Genomic DNA, 19,267 nt, shown 5'->3' with positions numbered 1-19,267 from the left:
ATCTGATGATTTTGTAATAGCTGTTTTTAAGAAATACAATATCATAATGAATCCTGCTGTAACTGATCAAATGACATCTGACCATGACTAAATCCTTCGCTAGATGCAAAAGCATTTAAGTGTCATATTTTACAGTAATGTTTGAAATCAATCAATTACTGTTTATGCATTTGGCATTTTGTATTCACAGTGCTGCTTCACTGAATTGACTAACTACTTTTTAATGTTATGGTAATATTCTGTTTGTGCACTTCGGGATGTTTTCATATGTTCTGTCATAGTGTAAATATTTTGAAAATACTAACAACCAATTTACATAATAAAATAACTCCAAAGGCATCTTTTGGCAAGAAAAGTATTCCCAGCCCCTGAGGCAAAATAGTTCTCTGTGTTTGGCTGTTTGATAGGGATCAGCGACCTGTCACATGGCTCCTATATCAGGTTAAAAATCACTGATAATTGTAGGTAAGGTGTTACTATCCATTTATGGGTCTATTCAGGTCTATGTGACACCTTATAGCAACCGGCTGTGCAAAAATGTAGCCACTCATCACCCAAGTGTCAAGTAACAGAAATTCAAACCCTGTATTGATCACAGGCATTGATAATTAATACTTGCGTTTCTACATTTGTTCATATTTTGAAAATTCTGTTTTCAGGTATTTTGGCATATTGATGTGTTCCGAAGAAGTTACAGACGCATCACCGGTCACTTATGTATGGGGCACTCCTGCATATTTTGTGCGTTGAAGGTAATTGTCTTCCAAATGAGCATTTCGGTGAGAATGGCTAAATACAACCAGCATTTAAGCAGACCAGCCTGCGAGTAACTCACAGTCTGCTCACGTTTAATGCTGTTTGATGCTTAACAGTAACTAAGAAAGGGACATGAAGCCTTTAAAACTTGAATCTCTAGAAAGATCTTAAACGTGATTTGATTTTCTAGAGGTCTACAAACACCTTTAATTGGGTATGTTTGCTGGAAAGGGTTAACCTTGAACAATATGACTTTAAACATCCAGTTAAATATATATATATGCTATCATTGAATAGTTAAATACTGGTTCCAGATCTGAGTTCACAGGAGACATCAATTATTTACAACCCCATTTATAGACAACAATATAACCATTACAGCTGAATAGACGACCATGATCGGTTCTCAAGAAGGTGTAAAACTACATCTATACCCATGAGGCACTTGACATTGAGAGTAGAAATTAGAATGTATTAATATCATATTGACCTGACAATTAAATGTCAAAGTAACAAGGTCTTCAAATGGACATTGCTGAATTAAAATGTAAAATCAGACATAAATATAATACTCTTATTTTTATTGAAGTTTAAATAATAACCTTATTTGATAAATAGGTATTTGCGATATACTTATTATTATATTTTCGATCATAAACATATTTTTATGTATGTTTGTCTGCTACTGTAGGAAATGAATCAGGCTGTGTATGTTTTAAAGTCTTATGTTTTGACTCACGTTTTTTAGATGTCATAATGACATGTCAGTTGGGGGTAATTAATTAAATGGTAATTGAATGACACAACATTACCTGGACTGTGATGATTGTTGGTTAAATATTTACATGTCCATTCTTTGATCTTGTGTCATTCATTTTGCCTCAAGGTATATGTTTGTAGATTGTTGAAAAGGAATAATAAATATAACTTTAAACTTATGTCTGACACACTATTTTTTCCAATCTTGCAAAATTTATGTAATAGCATTGGCATATATTCCAAAAAAAATTGTACTAAGATGTACACCCCTTATAAAGAACAAACCATATATCAACGGCATTATAAAATACTGAAGACTGATATGTTAAACACCTGAATATAATGCTGCTATGAATCGTCCACTCAACAAGGGACCGATATTAACCAGCTCCCATGTTTTATGTCCCCTAGTACCACATGACCTGCAGCTAATTAAATTCTAATAACAAGGTGTCACCGAGAACTAATAACCTCAGGTAGAATTGGGGCTGGCAGATCCTTAATAATGCATGAGGCAAAGTCAACCCAAGATCAGGGATCAAAACAAACGCCTTTATGTAGCCTGATTGGTGACTCATCGAGGGGCTTTAAGGGCCAATAAGGGGACAAAGCAACAGGGTTTTGTAAAATAAATTTCCTAGGGACTTCATTTTAATGACATTAATGGATGTTCCTTTCTGATAAAATCCATCAGTTAATACACGTTGATGTATTACCTTACACAAAGACACACCAAATGTATTTCCACATCAAGCTTTTGTTTTCTTAAACTCTAAAATAAATTTAAACAAGTTAACTTATATTTTAGGCATACTATTACTTTAGTTTTTAAATTACTTAATAAGAGAAAAAAGCAAAAAAAATCCTTTTTTTATTTCAAGTATTTCTTCAGGTGTCACAAGATTTTGTGCTAAAAATCATTTTACAATTTATATGGAGTCTTAGTCAACATGACCTTCAAAATGTTGCATAATTTTAATCAGCAAAATGATGGTTGCCAGTACCTGGTCCATTGTCACAGAAGTGCCAAGCAATTGTCACACAGGTGTTTACAGGTTTTCATGACTTGTGATTGTTGATTATAGCAATACTGGTTTCATGAACAATGTATGCTTGATGGGGTCCACAAGTGAGTAAACTTAAAATGAAGGATCTCTGTGGTGCTGACCATAAAAATGTCACTGAGTTTCATTGTTCTGAAGTATTTGCATTGCTACCATACTTAATGTTGTTTTAATAACGTAATTAATTTTTTATTATTAAGTAAGTATTTACATATTGATTTGCATTAATTATTTTTAATTTGTTGACAGTAACAAAATAAATTATCAAATTCTGGTTGAATGCTACAGTGCTGAATCTATTTGCATTTATGCCTTAAAGTAAGTTGGCATAATCAGTGTTTACCAATTAAATGTCTACTGGCAATGTGTCAGACTGCCATTATTTGACCCATTCACATGTATGGCCACTGGGTTTTAATTTCAATGCAAAGAAATTGATGCAGCCCATGTGAAAATTTGCATGTACCTGTGATGTTTTCTCAGTCTTAGATGTTGTTACCTTTGATCCTAATGGCGCACCTGGGAACTGTCCAATCCTGTATCTACCTTTGCTGTTGTCACAACTTCAACATTTCCATGGGAAAAGTCTATTGATATCCACTTGAGACATTTCATTTAAATTTTGTTTTGATTCTATTGAAATTCAACTTCATCTTGAAGAAATGGGTAAAAAAATGAAGTGAATAGAGGACTGCTTTGAAGGCAAATTAAGTATATAATAAAATAGAATGCACTGAATTTAGAAGTCCAATATACATTTTAGTGGCCAATCAAGGGGTTTAAATAACAATGACGATTAATAAGGCTCTCTTCAGCTTTCATTCAATCACAGGTGTACATGTCATTCAATAGCATAATGGGTATTTTTCCACCCAAATTCATCACCATAAGTGATGCTTCAGTAAGCTTGTATTTAGTCTTAAACCCACTTTGTTGTTCCGACTTTACGGTCAAATTCTCATAAGTCATGTAAAAACTTTATTTTGCAAGGGCATGGAACAATTTTTTTATAAATCACAACAATCTCATGAATAAACATCTTCTGATTAATGAAACTAAAGCAGGATTATTCCTTTTGAGAGACACTAATTTTTACTAAGAAAAAAACAAACTAAACATACCTAAACAGGTTTGTCTGTCGGAAATTATTGATTAATTACCCAATTAAGTTCAAGTAAAACAACATCAACATAACTTAAAATTAGAAAAGAAGAACACTTTAACTTTTCTTTCTATGTACTATGTTTGACCTTGACCCTTGTGTTGGCAGGTGATATTCACGCAGTTCCAGTACAGTGACCAATCCTCTCTGCAGCCATCAGCCCTGAGGAAGGCCCTGGCGGACACCTTCGCCAAGCAGGAACGCTTCCAGCTGGGTCATATGGATGATGCTGCAGAGTGCTTTGTAAGTGTTGCGGCCTTTAACTCTTTCAGTGCTAGAACCGAATTTTGAAGGCCTTTGCAAACAGTTTGATTCCAGATGAGACGCCACAGAACGTGGCGTCTCATCAGGATCCAAACTGTTTGCTATTCTGATAGTATTCTTGGAAAAAAAAATCAAAGAAAATGCTAATTTTAGAAATTCAGCAGACGACATTTTAGCAGAAGACAAATTTCCCAGCATGCAAAGGGTTAAGGGCTTTATGGGTGGGAGACAAATTTTGAAGGAAATGAGTTGTGTTGAGGGAAAGACGTGAATATCCTGAGTGTGGAAGTCTAAGTAGTCTGTGCAGGCTGACCCCAGAAAATCTTTTGTCATTTTCTGTTTTAATAAAGTCTCTGCTGACAGTAAAAAAACAATGTAGGAAGGGTTTACAACATTTCAAATAGAGTTGCTTGTTTTATTCATCTTCATAAAATTTGGCTTTGATCTGAGGTTGAGTACTAAAGGATGGTCTCAATAAAAGTAAAATTGACCATGAACTAAATGTATATTTCAGGAGAACATTTTGAATCGCATCCACTACCACATCGCCAACCAGCACCATGAGGACAACTGCACCGCCCCTCACTGTATCCCACATCAGAAGTTCGCTATGACCGTCTTTGATCAGGTAACTATTATGTATACATTCATAACAGTAAATAAGGTATTCTGTAATTTTCACAACTGGCTCAATAGGGGTTGTAGGAAAAATATGTTCATCAGTGCTGTGGATTGATATTCTGTAATATTTAAATTGATTTTTAATAAGATATTGGTAGAAAAGGTCAAATGTAATGATTTTTTTTAAATAATGGTGTTAGTAAGTAAAAGTAAATTGTTTTTCTAAACTTCTCTGTTTTTCTAACCTCTTATTTGTAAGACTACATTGGTCATCATGTTTATTCATGCAAAATATGTGCTTTTAAAATCTGAGAGAAAGGGAGAAAGATTTTTAACAATAATTATTTATGTGTTGCCAAAACAATTTTCAAAATATTTCCTAATAAAATGACTAATTGTTCAAGAGCAGATCGAATGCCAAACATTTTGGTAATGTTAAAATAGATGTGGTTATAATACTAAATAACAAGAATTCTTGAATAGGAACTATTCAAGTGCAGTCAGATTGACATTACATCCATTTTCCATTTAAAACAAACCTTTAAACAGTTTAATGTCACTTAAATGTTTGCATGCCACAATTTGTAAATAATTTCATTTCTGACATTTTTTTAACCAAAACTTGCATTACATTTGCTAAACAATGCAATTCAAAGAGTATATTATTTTGTCAGGCTTACAATTTTCTTTTGTGTCTGTGTGCAACCGATACTGGTATATAGCAATTATAATCCAATATTATAACAGGTAACATTCTTAGCCCTTGCCATACATGTCTCAGACTTCAAGAATGTCTCACTGAATATTTAAGTTATCTTTAATTGTGTGTTTGGTAAGCAGCAAGGTGTTGTGTTCAAATATATAACTGGAAGCCCTCAGGTCATAGAATATTGTAAACAAACAGAATCCAGTGATTGTCACTGTTAATGGGACGACAGGTTTACTTAGCTTTGTGTATTCTTTCCGGTGGTGACAGTTTTTCAATATTTGTAAATCTAAGATGTCAGAGAACCTCTTTGTAAAGGCTTGTTCCTGTATTGTTTACTTAGTAAGTAAAGTAAGTATGTTTGTTGGTAAAAGTTAAGCTTAGGTCTTTAATTGTTGACCTTTGGATCATACAATCACACCTTGGTGATTTGCAAACCATATATAGGTAAATAGGCCATAATTTGTGTCGACAATTATCTAATACTGTCAACTCATGCAAACATTGCAAAAATAAATTAGCAGTGTATCCTTAATCGAACCAAGGTATTTGTATGTGAAAAATCCGCACAAATATTTTGAAGACTTTGTCACAGTATATTGATGAACATGATGATAATAAGAGCCCATTGTGCAGAAGTGTGTCTTATGCACTGTGGCCAACGTAGCACCAGACCAGTCTGCGTATCGGCTCAGTCAGCTAAGGAGCTACCTTGTGCACTATAAAATCACTCAAGGGTTCGTGGTCCAACAAGTGGAAATTGTGATTTTTTCTATCAGAGTCTAAGGATGCAGAGGCACATCTGGAGCTACAATGTCAGGAAGGCTCATTTTTGTATGATGCAAATAATGATAATGATGTTCCTGATGATGTTCATTATGAAAATAGTTAAACATGTCTTTGTTATTGCTTGCAATCCTGACTGGTAAGTTTTGGCTGCACTTTTGCTGATTATAGATATGAAGTAAAACACTGAAAGGTTTCAGTTTCGCCAAGATGTGATCTATAAGGATGCCTGTTGTGTGTCTCCACCAGATACACTACACCAACATTGTTTTAAAGGGATGAATAACAAGTTATATATCTTTAGCAAACATCTTTTCAAACCTCCCATGCAAGCTTTTGTTCCTAAGATTTGAAACAATGTGGCAAATTTGAGTAATATAACCACACCTGAGGTTCAGTGCCTTATCTTGATCAAATATTGAAAGTTGACTTTTCAGTAGCAAACCAATATCTTATTGCTTTATAAACATTGGGCACCAGGTATAAGTTTTTTTCACTGGTGATAAACCCATTTAAGAGTAAATCTGATACATAGATTTGAACAAGTTTAAACACACATTGGGTACACACGAGCAAAATGGGGACCCAAGAATAGTGCCACTTGAAGAAAAAGCAAACAAAGTCATTTCCCCATTTCTCTAAGATGTCAGCAAGGAGTGTGTCAAAACAGTAAATCAATGGAATAAATGACCCCCAGTGTATCCAAACATACTCAGTTTACCTGATTTTGGAGTGTTGACTCTACTTTTGTATGTGGGAAACACAACAAATACAGTAGTGGAGACTATAAACTATAGAAAGGCTGTCATGGTTTGGATGACACATTTCACTGGTAGGGCAGTTATTTGTCATTGGCCCAGCCAATTAAAGGGTCATGTTACTTAGAACCCATGTAATAATAAAGACTTTTTTGCTCTGTTACAGACAGCAATGACATATGCCATGCGGTGTGCCATGTAATAAAAGAATAACAGCTTTATTGAACAAATTTAGCATGAAAAAACTTTTAACTGCAATATGGTAGATGTACTTTCAGCATCATAACATAATTTGTGCTGGGTCTCATATTCAACATTTAAGCCTTTTTTCTAGTGTTCATATATTTGTGTGTTGATATTTATTTCTTATCGTGGCCATTAGTATTTACAAAACTGATAATGTCCATCAAAACACCATTTTTCTAAGAGAACTCAGGCAAACCCTTAAAGGCTTTGTAACTTGGGAAAGATACTTAGAAGTTAGAAGTCAAGTTGTATTTTAAGACAATGGTTTTCAAGTCCTTGAACACCTTTTGAGTGTGGTAAAGACAATTTGTAAATTGGAAACTACATTGCATCATGTACAATTTGGTCTTTTTGCAGCTTGTTTGTCCATGTGGTGCACAGTCGGAACCCCACAAGTTCTATGAGATGGTCCATTATATCTCAGCCAATGCCTTAGTGTAAGTAAACATTGTTCATGTGTGTATCTCCCAGCTTGTACAATGTTCAGACATAAATATAAATGTTATATAGGTACAAGAGGTGGCATTAGTCATTCATTACCTGCCTTGACATTATTCAGCAAAAACAATTATTAGGTCTCCAAGGCAACATTAGTTGTTGAAAAAACTACAAACTGTTAATGAGCTTGAAATTAAAACTGTAACCATGTCGACTATTTTCATCAGTCACCGTTGGCTGCACACATTGTCATGGTTTATTTGTCACTGTCTTTAACCCTTTGCATGCTGGGAAATTTGTTGTCTGCTAAATGTTGTCTGCTGAATTTCCCAAATTAGCATTCTCTTTGATTTTTTTTCAAAGAATACTATCAGAATAGCAAACAGTTTGGATCCTGATGAGACGCCACGTTCTTTGGTGTCTCATCTGGATCCAAACTGTTTGCAAAGGCCTTCAAAATTTGGTTCCAGCACTGGAAGAGTTTAAAGGATGTGTCTTTCCTGCATTTAGGCTATTTGTCATGATGAAAGCGAAATTAATGCTTGACACATGTTATAAATAATTTTATTCATAGAACAGGCAGTTTAAATTCAAATATATCCTCATAGTGAGTGGTGTAATAGTATATCGTGCGCCTAAATTGTGTCTGCTTGAGTGCTTTGCTAGCTCTTGGCGGTAAAATTATGCAAGCTGTTTAAAACATGTTTGTAATGTAAACGTGCCATGAATGTAACATGCTTGCAAATAGAGTTGTTCATGTTGTGACAGCTTTGATTTATTTCTACAACATGTTTGTTGCATGTACACAAACTTAAAGTGGCTCTCTTTATACATCCAGGTTTTTGTTTTGTATTTGTTCAAGATGGAAGTTTTTGTTTTTGAAAATTACTTCTAAAACAGGAAAACATTCATGTTGAACATGCATGCTTTGCCCTTACTTTATGTAATACTAATAAATATAAACATTTATATTTACATGACTAATAATAATTAAAGGAATTACATAACATATTGACAGGTATTTGTTTCACTGTAGGTCCCAATCGAGGACAATGCAAGAGAATGGAGACATGCTGCATCCCAGCAGGTTTGGTCTGCTGCTACGGAATGCTGGCGCCATTGGTGACGTTCGAGATTGCCCTGTAAGTAGTGAAGACAGTTGTTTGTCGTAGTATTTTCTTGTTGTAAGCAGTAAGATAAATAACTGCTAATGTTACAGTTATAACCTTGCATGACATACCATAGATCCGTCAGTTTAAATGTTTCTTAATTGGTGTAAAATATGCAACAAGGATTTCTTTGGTTGGCAGTTTAAATTATTTTTGTCTCACATCTATAGAAAAGTTTATACACAATTTTGTTGCAGAAAGTAATTTTGATCCATTTCAGAATAACTGTGGAAAGAAAGTCCAAATTAGACGAACACTTCTCAATGTACCAGATGTTGGTAAGTGAACTGAATTTTCATAGTCAAATATTTAATTTCTATCAAAATGTCAGTTTAAATTTTAGCACATTGCTAAACTCTCTTTCTGTATGTGATAATACTATGGGAATACTTACCCAGTTTCTTTACTAATACTGCCCCAGTTGGCCATGTTTCCCTCTACTGACTCAGTCCCTATGTGTTCCAGTGAGTGTGGGTCTGGTGTGGGGGTCAGACAAGGCCGACCCTGAGCTGGCAGCCGAGGTAACCAGGACCATAGGAACTATGATCCTCTTCCCTGACGTAAGTCTAGACATCATACTTTTTTTTAAGCTCTACAAAATTATGCGTATTTTGGGCTTGCTTTATTACAACATAATTTTTATAATTGTTTGGCATCCTCTTTGGAACTAGTAAACTGTTCACTGCTTCACCCCATTTCACCCCATTTTCAACAAACAGAAATAATAGTTATTAAATAACTCAAAAGTGATCAAGCAATCGACTATAATGCATGAATTGTCGCCAGAATGTTTTTTATAATGGATGCCATGACCTAGTGTTAACCAATTTGAGTAATTTATTTTCACTTTGTATTTTAAGAACAAATGAATGCTAATGTTCATTTTAAAGAATATGCCGATTTGGTTCCATGTCAAGAACAATTATTTAAGTAGTCTCATTATTGTAGGTTTTATAGGCAATTTGATTTGCAGTTATTTTTTAAATAGTGTTGTGAAATATTTAGTTTTAGTTTCTATATGCAACCGAGAAACAAGTTAATTGAGCTATTTACTTGATTTGTCAAGTTGTTTTAGATTCAGTGTGTTGTTTTTCATTGTCATACAAGTGGGTTGATTTCAATAGACACCAAATTATGTCAATCATGTTTGGCGTTGTTATATGAACCATTGTGGTTGAAATTGGGTTAAAATTTTGATAATCTTCACATTCTTCTCATTGTATTCTATATGCTTTCTTCATTCACTCAAATTGTTCTTTATGCAAATTAAGCCTTACTTACTTGTAACATGAGTTGACTGTGAACAAGACAGTTATGTGGATGCATATACTATCATCTCACATCTGCATTCTGGCCCATTCTTGTGGTTCAACATGAAATGTGGTCAGCAATGTATCCTTTGTGACTCCAGTATCACTTGAGTCTGACCTGAATCTCAACTAGGTCTGGCCACATTCCTGCATGAGATATTTATAAAATCTGTCACTTCTCACTTACATTCCACATACATAAGAGATAACTTCAAACACCAGCAGAAATATCTTGATTTTCTGCTTGGACATGGTTGACATTGTGACCAGCCAAAACTTAGACTTGATTAATCATAAGACATGCATGCATTGTTCCCTATCCCAATTCATTTAATTTTTAAAAACACAATCTTATTATTTCTGAAATAACAATTCCATTATTGCTTATTTGAACCTCATTCTTAGATGCATTAGCTAAAAGTGTCGTCCACACTAGTCAATCAGGGATGACCACATTAATGATTTTTTTCTTCCACAGAAAAAGAAAACAAAAATCCAGTTTAGGCAGAAAGTGTCATCCCTGTAAGCCCTGGCTAAACTAGGACTACACTTGACGCACATGTATTAAGCACCGCTTTCTCAAAACAAGGCTCATGTCATGAGTTTTTTTTCATTCTCTGGTTCTGATTTCAGATGTTCCACTCGGTGATGTGTAACGATGGCAGCCAGTTGCCAAAGTTACAGTTGACAGCGGTAGTGTGTTATTATGGCAAACACTACTCTACCTTCATCTTCCATACAAAGATACAGGCATGGATCTTCTTTGATGATGCACATGTCCGACAGGTAGGAAAACAGACTTGTTACTCTCAAAAAGATGCATGTAGCATCAAATGAAATTCAGCCTCGTTCTGGAAAACCTGGCACATGCATTAAATCCCATTTTCCCAGAATTAATCAATCTTACGCAGCAGCAAAAATTGTGAACAGTGAAACTGCAGTGTCATCAACAGGAGAGAAATCCTTTATATTGCTCGTCATTTATGAAGACCAATGACTACTTTGAAGGCAATTTTTTTTTTAAGGAAACAACTCATTCTTGAAGTGATTATTAACAAATTATATTATATTGATACATTATTATACAATCATGGATTTTTGCTACTATTAAATAGATATTTTTATTGTGAATAATTTAATGGCAAACATATAATTTGCAGACCAAAATTTGACACAGTGATTGTATTTCTAAAATATCTTAAGCCAATATATTTCGGTTAACAGCTGGAAGTAAGCTTTACAAATTCATCAATTTATGGTCTTTCATAGTTATAGCTCCCCATTTATCAACCAGTACAAAAGTATCGATAGTGGTCTTTATGGTACATATATACTCTCTATAATTGGACATAAACCATCAATCAATACAAAATTTTGATTTAATGCATATTTGTTAATTTGAATTTTATCGGCAACAAGCTGATTTATTTCATGCGTATGAATAAACATGTGATAAATGAGCACCATGATTAAGTTTATGGCATTGGCAATACACAAACTGGCAGATTAAGACTTCATGCCATGTCTGAACACCTGTGGCTTGGAAAATACATGCAAACACTTAACTGCTATTGAATGAGGTTTGACACCATTCATGAGTCTGTTTATTGTACAATGAATTTTAAAAAGCAAAATCTCCTAGGCTGTCCGTCCAATATTTTTAAGCCATTCTGGACAGTGACTGCTAGGTCAATTGCATGCAGTGTTCTGTTTTGATTCAATATTCGTAGGATCATATGACGTTTGCAGGGGATTTAGATTTCAAGTGACTGCTGCCCAGCCCACCCGCGTGACATCTGAGCAATATCATCGCTCTTTGTGTTGGTTTTGTGGTCATTCTGAACCTTACTGTTGCCCAGTCCGTAACCACACAGGGATATATATTTCTTATTTGATGACCCTTTTGTGTTCAGGTCTCCTGATTAGAGGAAATTATTTTTGCTTGTGAAATGAAGTAAGGGTTAACATTCACATGTACAGTGATTTAAAATTCAGGGATAGGTTCGGGCATTTAAATTCAATTAGGTTACATAAAACCGATGATAAAGCAATTTTTCAGACCCCTTTCAATGTCAAATCATCGGTGACATCCGGTGCATCTTAAAAGGGCTTATCCATTGAATTAATAAAGCGGGCTGAAGGAGTTCTCAATATTCAGCTGATATTTTGACAGGAAATTTACTTTTCTACAGGAAGCATATTGTTCAGCCAGAAAGTTTCAGAAAGCGTATAATTAGGTTGTGCTAGACGGCTCACTGTTGATTGGTTGCTTTTAATGTTATAAAACAGGAATAGAAATCCCCTTTTTGATTCCATTGGTAATCTGATGTGTGCTTAGTTTGTGGGGAGTTTGTTTGAAATATTTTTTTTATTTTAAAATTTACTATGATAAGGAAATATGGAAAGGTGAGTTTGTTGTTTTAATAAATCAAGGAAGTGTGAATATGTTATGAGTATAAAATCTTAAGTCCTTAATTTGCTTCAATATGTTTGCCTAAGTGAAATATTGCATCTAAACAAACATTTAAAAAAAGATAAATAATTTTTGAATTTGTGTACCAAAACTTGGATTATTTCAATGCATAATGTTGGATATTATTTTGCCTTTAATGTTACAGTATTTGAAGTCCTGAGTTGGTTTCAACTCTTTCATGTCACACTGGTGAAATGTCTTCTTTGATAGCAGTGAAGCAAATTTTACCTGTATGTGTACAAAACCTGGTGACCTGATTTGGTCCCTGCAAAAGCAAAGGTGTAGTGGATTTTACTATCTCTAAAGCCTTGTAGTAAATCCCTGGCAAGTTGCCAGGCCGCGTATTTAGCTCTGGGGAGGTTGACACTGTCATGTGATCAGGTCATGTGACTGCCTGTAGCTCACAGGGTGAAATTAAATCAGTAAATCAAGCATGATGGGAGTATAAATCCATAGAAAATTGGATTTGGGAGGGGGGTTGTTGAGTTTTCACATGGCAATTTTACTCCTTGCAAGATCATATCTCACTGGTACAGGGGACAGAAAGATAACTGCAATCATTTTTCATTGTTGACAGCTTGTTTAATTTAAGTTTGTGTATTGGAGGGTTGAGGTAAAACTTGGCGCCAATCTTACTACTATCTAGTGAGTGCGCTCACTCAAGTCTGACCATGTAACAGATAGCAATTGTTTACTTTGTGGGTAAAAAGTAAATATATTACACTTTAAAATTAGTTCACTTTAAGTACTAGCATTGCACCAAATGCATTTAACTACAATATTGAAACATACTTCAAATATTGCCTGTTGTATTATCTACATTAATAATAATAATAATAATTTCTTTTTATATTCTTTTGAAGCATCATTATTTATGATAACCTTTAATTTATCATAATCCACAATCTCATGTCATAAATACCTGTTCATATCTCTCTAGTTATGTATATAAGCTGTTTATTAAGCTTGGACAATGTCTATTCTCCCGACTTGGCCATTTAAGGTGAGGTTATAAATCACTGTGTTCTACATGCTGGGTTAGGTTCCACATAGTTGTTAATGAGTAAAATGCCAAATTTAGACTTTTTAAAAGTTAATCAAGTACATGATTGTAAATGAGGTGATGTTACACCAGTGGTTTCATAAGTTCAGTAACAGTATCATATTCAGCCTGAAGTATCCCAGTGTCTTCCAATAAAATTATTAGTGTAATGAGTAAAAACTTGGCAAAATAATAGTTATAGAACCAGATATGAACCGTACTGTGGGATATTCAGTGCAGTTTGCACAGGCTAATCAGAGATGAGGATTTACAGCTTTATGGAATTGCGATTAGAGGAAGCCTCTGCTAAATTAAAGTCTTTGCGGAAAATGTTGTCCCTGATAAGCCTGTGTGAACAGATACTATACACAGTTTGTGTGAACAGATACTATACACACATGCAGTAAGCCTGGGTTTCTTCAGAGCAAGGCCCCTAATTTAACCCTTTCCATGCTGGGAAATTTGTCATTTGCTAAAATGTCGTCTGCAGAATTTCTAAAATTAGCATTTACTTCGATTTTTTTCAAAGAATACTATCAAAATAGCAAACAGTTTGGATCCTGATGAGACGCCACATTCTGTGGCGTCTCATCTGGATCCAAACTGTTTGCAAAGTCCTTCAAAATTCGGTTCCAGCAGTGAAAGAGTTAATGTCAAACTGCAATATTCCTTTTTTGAAAGATATGCTCCGTCCAACTCTAAAGCAATAGTTTGTCTTTTCATTCAAAATTCTGGTCACGAAAATGATACTTCAGATTAACATTTTTTAAATTTTTAGGTGGTATAAGATTTTAACCATAAACATCTGGTATGCTCCATTCTTTTTTAAAGAATTTTCAATTATAAAATTTCTTCAGATAGAAATTATAAGGACTGCGGTGTTATCCAATTGTGTACTTTCTTTGGTGGATACATAATTGAATATGTATAATTTTGTTTTAATGAGTATAATAACAGCGATTTGCTGGATTAATAGCAAATCATTTTTGTAAGGATTGTATCATAGGTAAAGATTTGACAGGTTGTGTCATTAAAAACCTTCCCTAAACTGTACATGAATGGAAAGCAATATTTGCCTTGTCATGTTACATAAATATGCAAATATCTTGCATATATCTTGCATATTTGAGTGGTATTGTCCACAACAAGCCACAAATAATACAAGTTATAAACATGTTTACATCAGTTACGGTATGTGTGTTGTGAAAAAGATATTTTAAATGTTTGTCTGGTGGATTTGTTAAAAAACTGAAAATAAAATATTTAATTGTGGGAATAATTTTTAACAAAATAATCGGCTGTGTTTTCAGTAAGAATATGTTTTATTTTATATTTTCCTTATTTGCTTGTTTCTTATAATTTTTATGATATTCATAGAAAGCATTTCAATTTTGTGTTTTTGGTACTTTATCAAAAGTCATTTAGAATTTTTCATATAATTATATGTTTATTATTATTTGTGCTGGAAACTGTAAATAAAAAGATGAAGGTTTACATTTGGAAGTAAAAGTTAATACTCTGTTCCGGCAGAAAATGTTGGACACACATTTCCAAATCAAATTGAAATTGTGATTAGCTATTTTCACTACCTGGCACTTCTTATTTCCAATTTTATGAAGTAAGTACATTTTAAGTGACAGGCAGTCATGTTTTATGTAGTCCCAAAACATGCATTATTACACATAGGTGTTTACTGGAAACAAGGACCGTCAGTTTCAGAAATTATACCAGACCTCAGCAATGTAAATAAAAATGTCCATGGTTGGACATGTTTGACATGGGTTGCATAAAAAGCCCATATATTTTCTGTCAACATTTCCTGCTTTTATGGTATTTTTTGTTAAAAGGAAGTCTCTGCTAAGTGAAAATAAAATTTAGGCAAAATGTGATGTCCCTGATAAGCCTGATAAGCCTGTGCGGACTTCACAGGCTGCTCTGCAAAGATATTTTACGCATATGCATTAAACCATGTTTTCTTACCTGTTTCAGGTAGGTCCCCACTGGGAGCAGGTGGTTGATCGTATCTCCAAGAGCCGCTACCAGCCCCTGCTACTCATCTACACCAACCCCAATGCAGCCCCTGTCACCACGGAAACGGCCCCCAGCACCCGACAGATGGCCCCGGGATACTCTATGACTGCCAGTAAAGGTAGGCATCACAATTGCACTATTTCTCTATATGACCCAAAATTCTGGTCGACCACCCTTTTTGTAATATCAATTCAATAAAAAAAAGCTGTGCTCTTGGAAAGACTGTTAAATGCATGTGTGTAAAGTGGCTTCCCACATTAGCCTGTGTAGTTTGCAAATTTTTATCAGGCACGACACTTTTTGCTTTTATGGAATTTTTCGTTCAAAGGATGTGTCTTTCAAATGAAATCCAGTCTAGGTGGAAAGTGGCGTCTCAAATGTGCCTGTGCAGACTGCACAGACAAATCAGGGCCAACACTTAACGCACATGATTACTGACCTTTTTCCTAGAGTGCTGCACATAGAATTTACCAATGTGTAGGTTATTTGTCTTCAAAGCTTTGTTAAAGACTTCAATCTAAAGAAACAGTATTAAGAATGATCACATTATTACATTATTAGTCCCACTCACATTGTTCATTCATAGATGTAGATGTTACATTGCTTGAAAACATGCATTATATACATGAATCGGAATGAACATTTATTCTAATTCATGTTGTCAATGGTTAAAAAACAATAAATTGAACATCATATTGGCAATATATTTTTTTGAGTAGACATCCTGCTTCCATCTTTAAATTAACATATACTTTTACGTGAAAGTTCACATTGAACATGAGTGAACAGGTAGAGCACAGTGCAGGTAATGAAACTATTGATGTGTAGCTTTTGGCAAGATACCTTCCGATTTCCTTGTGCAATCATTCAAACTATCTTCAATTTTGATATTAAGTTGACTCATTTGATGAATGTTATAATTATTATTTATTAACATTGTGATTTTTTTCAAGCGAAAACTTTAGTGATATAAACATGACTCACACATACGTAAGGCCATTTTCTTTTTAATTACTATATAACTAAAATCAACAACATGAACTTTAAAATAATTAACATGTAATAATATTGCCTGAAAACTAAACTTCCAGTTAATGCAGACAGGTTTTGCTTTCTTTTCGTGTTACATAGAGGGAAATGAAACAAGAACCGAAATAAATTGCTTCCATGTTAATGTTTGTAACTGCATTAAAATAATTATCCAATTAAATTAATAACAATGATGTGGAAAATAAATAAAATCGTTAATGGTTTGGTTTCAGACTCAAAAGAAGAAGCAAAGATTAAGCCATCTCTGCCGGAGAAATTCCAGTCAAGCAGGAGGGTTTTGAATTCACGTTTGGAAGGTGGCGACCCAACTAAATTAGAGAAAGAACCATTGGAGCGAACCTCAAGTTTCGAGCATCGACGTCAGTCGAGTTTCATGCTTGCTGTTACAAAGCAGAAAACCAAGGACGATGTAATATATGCCGTGCCGCACAATAACACCAAGGTTGTTAATACTATGAAGGACATCAGTCAGTCAGAGATGAGACAGATGGGACTACGTCCGGGGAATGGGGCTGGTTTTGCGGGAGACTGTGTGGATGGAATGGAGGACCCTGAGAGCTACAATAATTACACACTGTCCAACAGCGATCATCATCGCAGACCCAGCCTGAACAGCCCCGATCATAGCAAACTGCCGTTGACGCCTAATTTCTCCAGAGCTGGAGAGACTCAGAGAAAAGACAGCTTAAAGAAAGTCAAGGGCAAAGTTGGAGCAGATGTAATCAGGTACCCCGTAGAGGGTTCAAGGCGGAACTCGCAGTCGTCTGAATCGGACATGAGTTCTGCTGCAGCCAATGGTGATGGAACCGTTGCTACGAGTAACGGCAAACCGACGGTGCCTGTGAAACCATCACATTTCAGGACACGATCTCAGAGTGTGGAGGACAATATAGCAGCGTTGGGGGAGGTTGACATTGTAAATAACGGTGGATCTCATAAAGTTATCAAGCCTCAAGCTTCTAACCTGCAAACTTACGACGGCATGGATTCGGTGAATCGTGCCCACACTCCTGTGCAGTCGGGTTTGGCAACTCTTCCCAGGAATAAGAAGCAAGGCAATACTAACACATCTGGCAGCGTAGATAACACAGTCTCCACGTCCACCCTCATGCATTCTCAGCACAAACCGGGATCTCAACCACAACCCTTGTATCAGAATCAGCCCTTCACTCATGAGGAGCCCCCTCCACCCTACACTCCAGCCAATTTTTCTGGCTACCAAAGTTGTCTCACTTATCAGAACGTTGTGCAAAATGACTACCACTCAAGACAGGGTTCCAATAGCAGCATTTTGAGCACAGGAACAGTGATTGAATGTCCGATATCAGATGACTCCCATAGCAGACAACAGTCCACAACCAGTCAGGATACATTGACAGACAAGTCGAAACCACCCAAAGCAAAAAGTAAAAGAAAGGAAAAGGAAGAGAAGAAAAAAGATGAAAGTGGGAAAAAGAGTGAAAAGAAAACTAAAAGCAAGAAGGAAAAAGCTTTAAAAGCAATTTCAGAGAAACCACCAGCAGGCCATGAGAGGAGGGACAGAGATGAAGGATTTTCTGAAGACAGAGGCTACATTGACAGAAAAATGGTAGAAAGTGTCCTCAACTTCCAAAAACTACAAAGGTCAGGATCCTGCATCAGCCAAACCAGCAACAGCAGTTTGGATTCGGAGAGAGGAATGAGAGGAATCGTCCCAAACGATAACCTGTCTGGGGAAATAGCCTTCGATGCAGCTTCCATCGACTCTCACAAAGACTCTGGGTATGCCAGTAGCGATCGTAACAGCTCCAGCTCCACAGGCAGCATCACGATGAATCCGTACGAACAATACTTCCTGTCTAGAAATATGATCCCGCCCAAGACTTTCAACCAGAAGGCCATGGCTGAGAACATGCAGAAGCTAATGAACAAGGGCCCTGTGGCTGCGGGGCTGGAATACACAAAAGAAGAGGACCTAAAGTCACTGGTGACCAACCCCACTGAGTACTATCATCAGAGCTACACTGTAGGTCACTGTCAGCCTGCACATCAGGGCCATCAGCAGCAGATCACAGGGCAAATACAGGGGCCCATACAAGGGCCACCCAAGGACGTGATGAGCCTACCCAAATCAGAGAGAGATCAGTACATGTTTGATGCCTTAATCTCGCGGGGCAAAGTCACCCCACAGCATGGTCTAGATCAAAGATTTCCTGGACAGCCATTGCCTAGCAACAAATTGCAGCAGCAAGGACCTCACCAGTCGACTGATTGTGGTAAGATGAGTTGTTGTACAATAAGCTCTGGGAAAACGGGTGTACATGCATGTGTTTAAAGTGATGTCTTAGATTAGCCAGTGCAGTTTGCACAGGCTAATCAAGGACAACACTTTCCGTCTAAACTGGATTTTTCCAAAGAAGAGACTTTCTTTAAACACAAAATAACATAAAAGTACTCGGGGATATCTGGACAACACTTCACATTATATGCATTAAACCCTGTTTTTCCAGACCAAGATTCATATTTCTTTAATGATGTTGTTACATCTTAACCTATATAGATAAATTGGTCTTATTTTGTAGACTTTTGCAATAATTATATATTGAAAAAAACATTACAGGTAGGTTTGCTTACATACAAATTGTCTTTTGAT

At 35.6% G+C, this 19,267-nt stretch overlaps 2 protein-coding genes across 2 annotated transcripts in view; one reads left to right on the top strand and one right to left on the bottom strand.

Annotated features, from left to right (window-relative positions):
* Positions 1 to 19,267, bottom strand: part of LOC127866801 (protein phosphatase 3 catalytic subunit alpha-like) — a 273,905-nt gene that overhangs the window by 120,824 nt on the left and 133,814 nt on the right. The gene's annotated exons all lie outside the window — the stretch shown is intronic.
* The window catches only part of LOC127866789 (uncharacterized), a 50,570-nt gene that overhangs the window by 19,990 nt on the left and 11,313 nt on the right, over positions 1 to 19,267 (top strand). The window contains exons 3-12 of the mRNA XM_052407594.1: positions 660 to 752; positions 3,850 to 3,984; positions 4,520 to 4,633; positions 7,480 to 7,559; positions 8,597 to 8,702; positions 8,950 to 9,007; positions 9,195 to 9,289; positions 10,673 to 10,825; positions 15,544 to 15,703; positions 16,848 to 18,890. Of these exons, the coding sequence (XP_052263554.1) occupies positions 660 to 752; positions 3,850 to 3,984; positions 4,520 to 4,633; positions 7,480 to 7,559; positions 8,597 to 8,702; positions 8,950 to 9,007; positions 9,195 to 9,289; positions 10,673 to 10,825; positions 15,544 to 15,703; positions 16,848 to 18,890 (3,037 nt within the window). The remainder of the gene's footprint in view (positions 1 to 659; positions 753 to 3,849; positions 3,985 to 4,519; positions 4,634 to 7,479; positions 7,560 to 8,596; positions 8,703 to 8,949; positions 9,008 to 9,194; positions 9,290 to 10,672; positions 10,826 to 15,543; positions 15,704 to 16,847; positions 18,891 to 19,267) is intronic.

This window comes from Dreissena polymorpha, chromosome 2 (assembly GCF_020536995.1).
Source record: "Dreissena polymorpha isolate Duluth1 chromosome 2, UMN_Dpol_1.0, whole genome shotgun sequence".
Classification (NCBI taxonomy): Eukaryota; Metazoa; Mollusca; class Bivalvia; order Myida; family Dreissenidae; genus Dreissena; species Dreissena polymorpha.
Note: the sequence above shows the minus strand (reverse complement) of the source record. Positions and strands in the feature narration are given on the sequence as shown.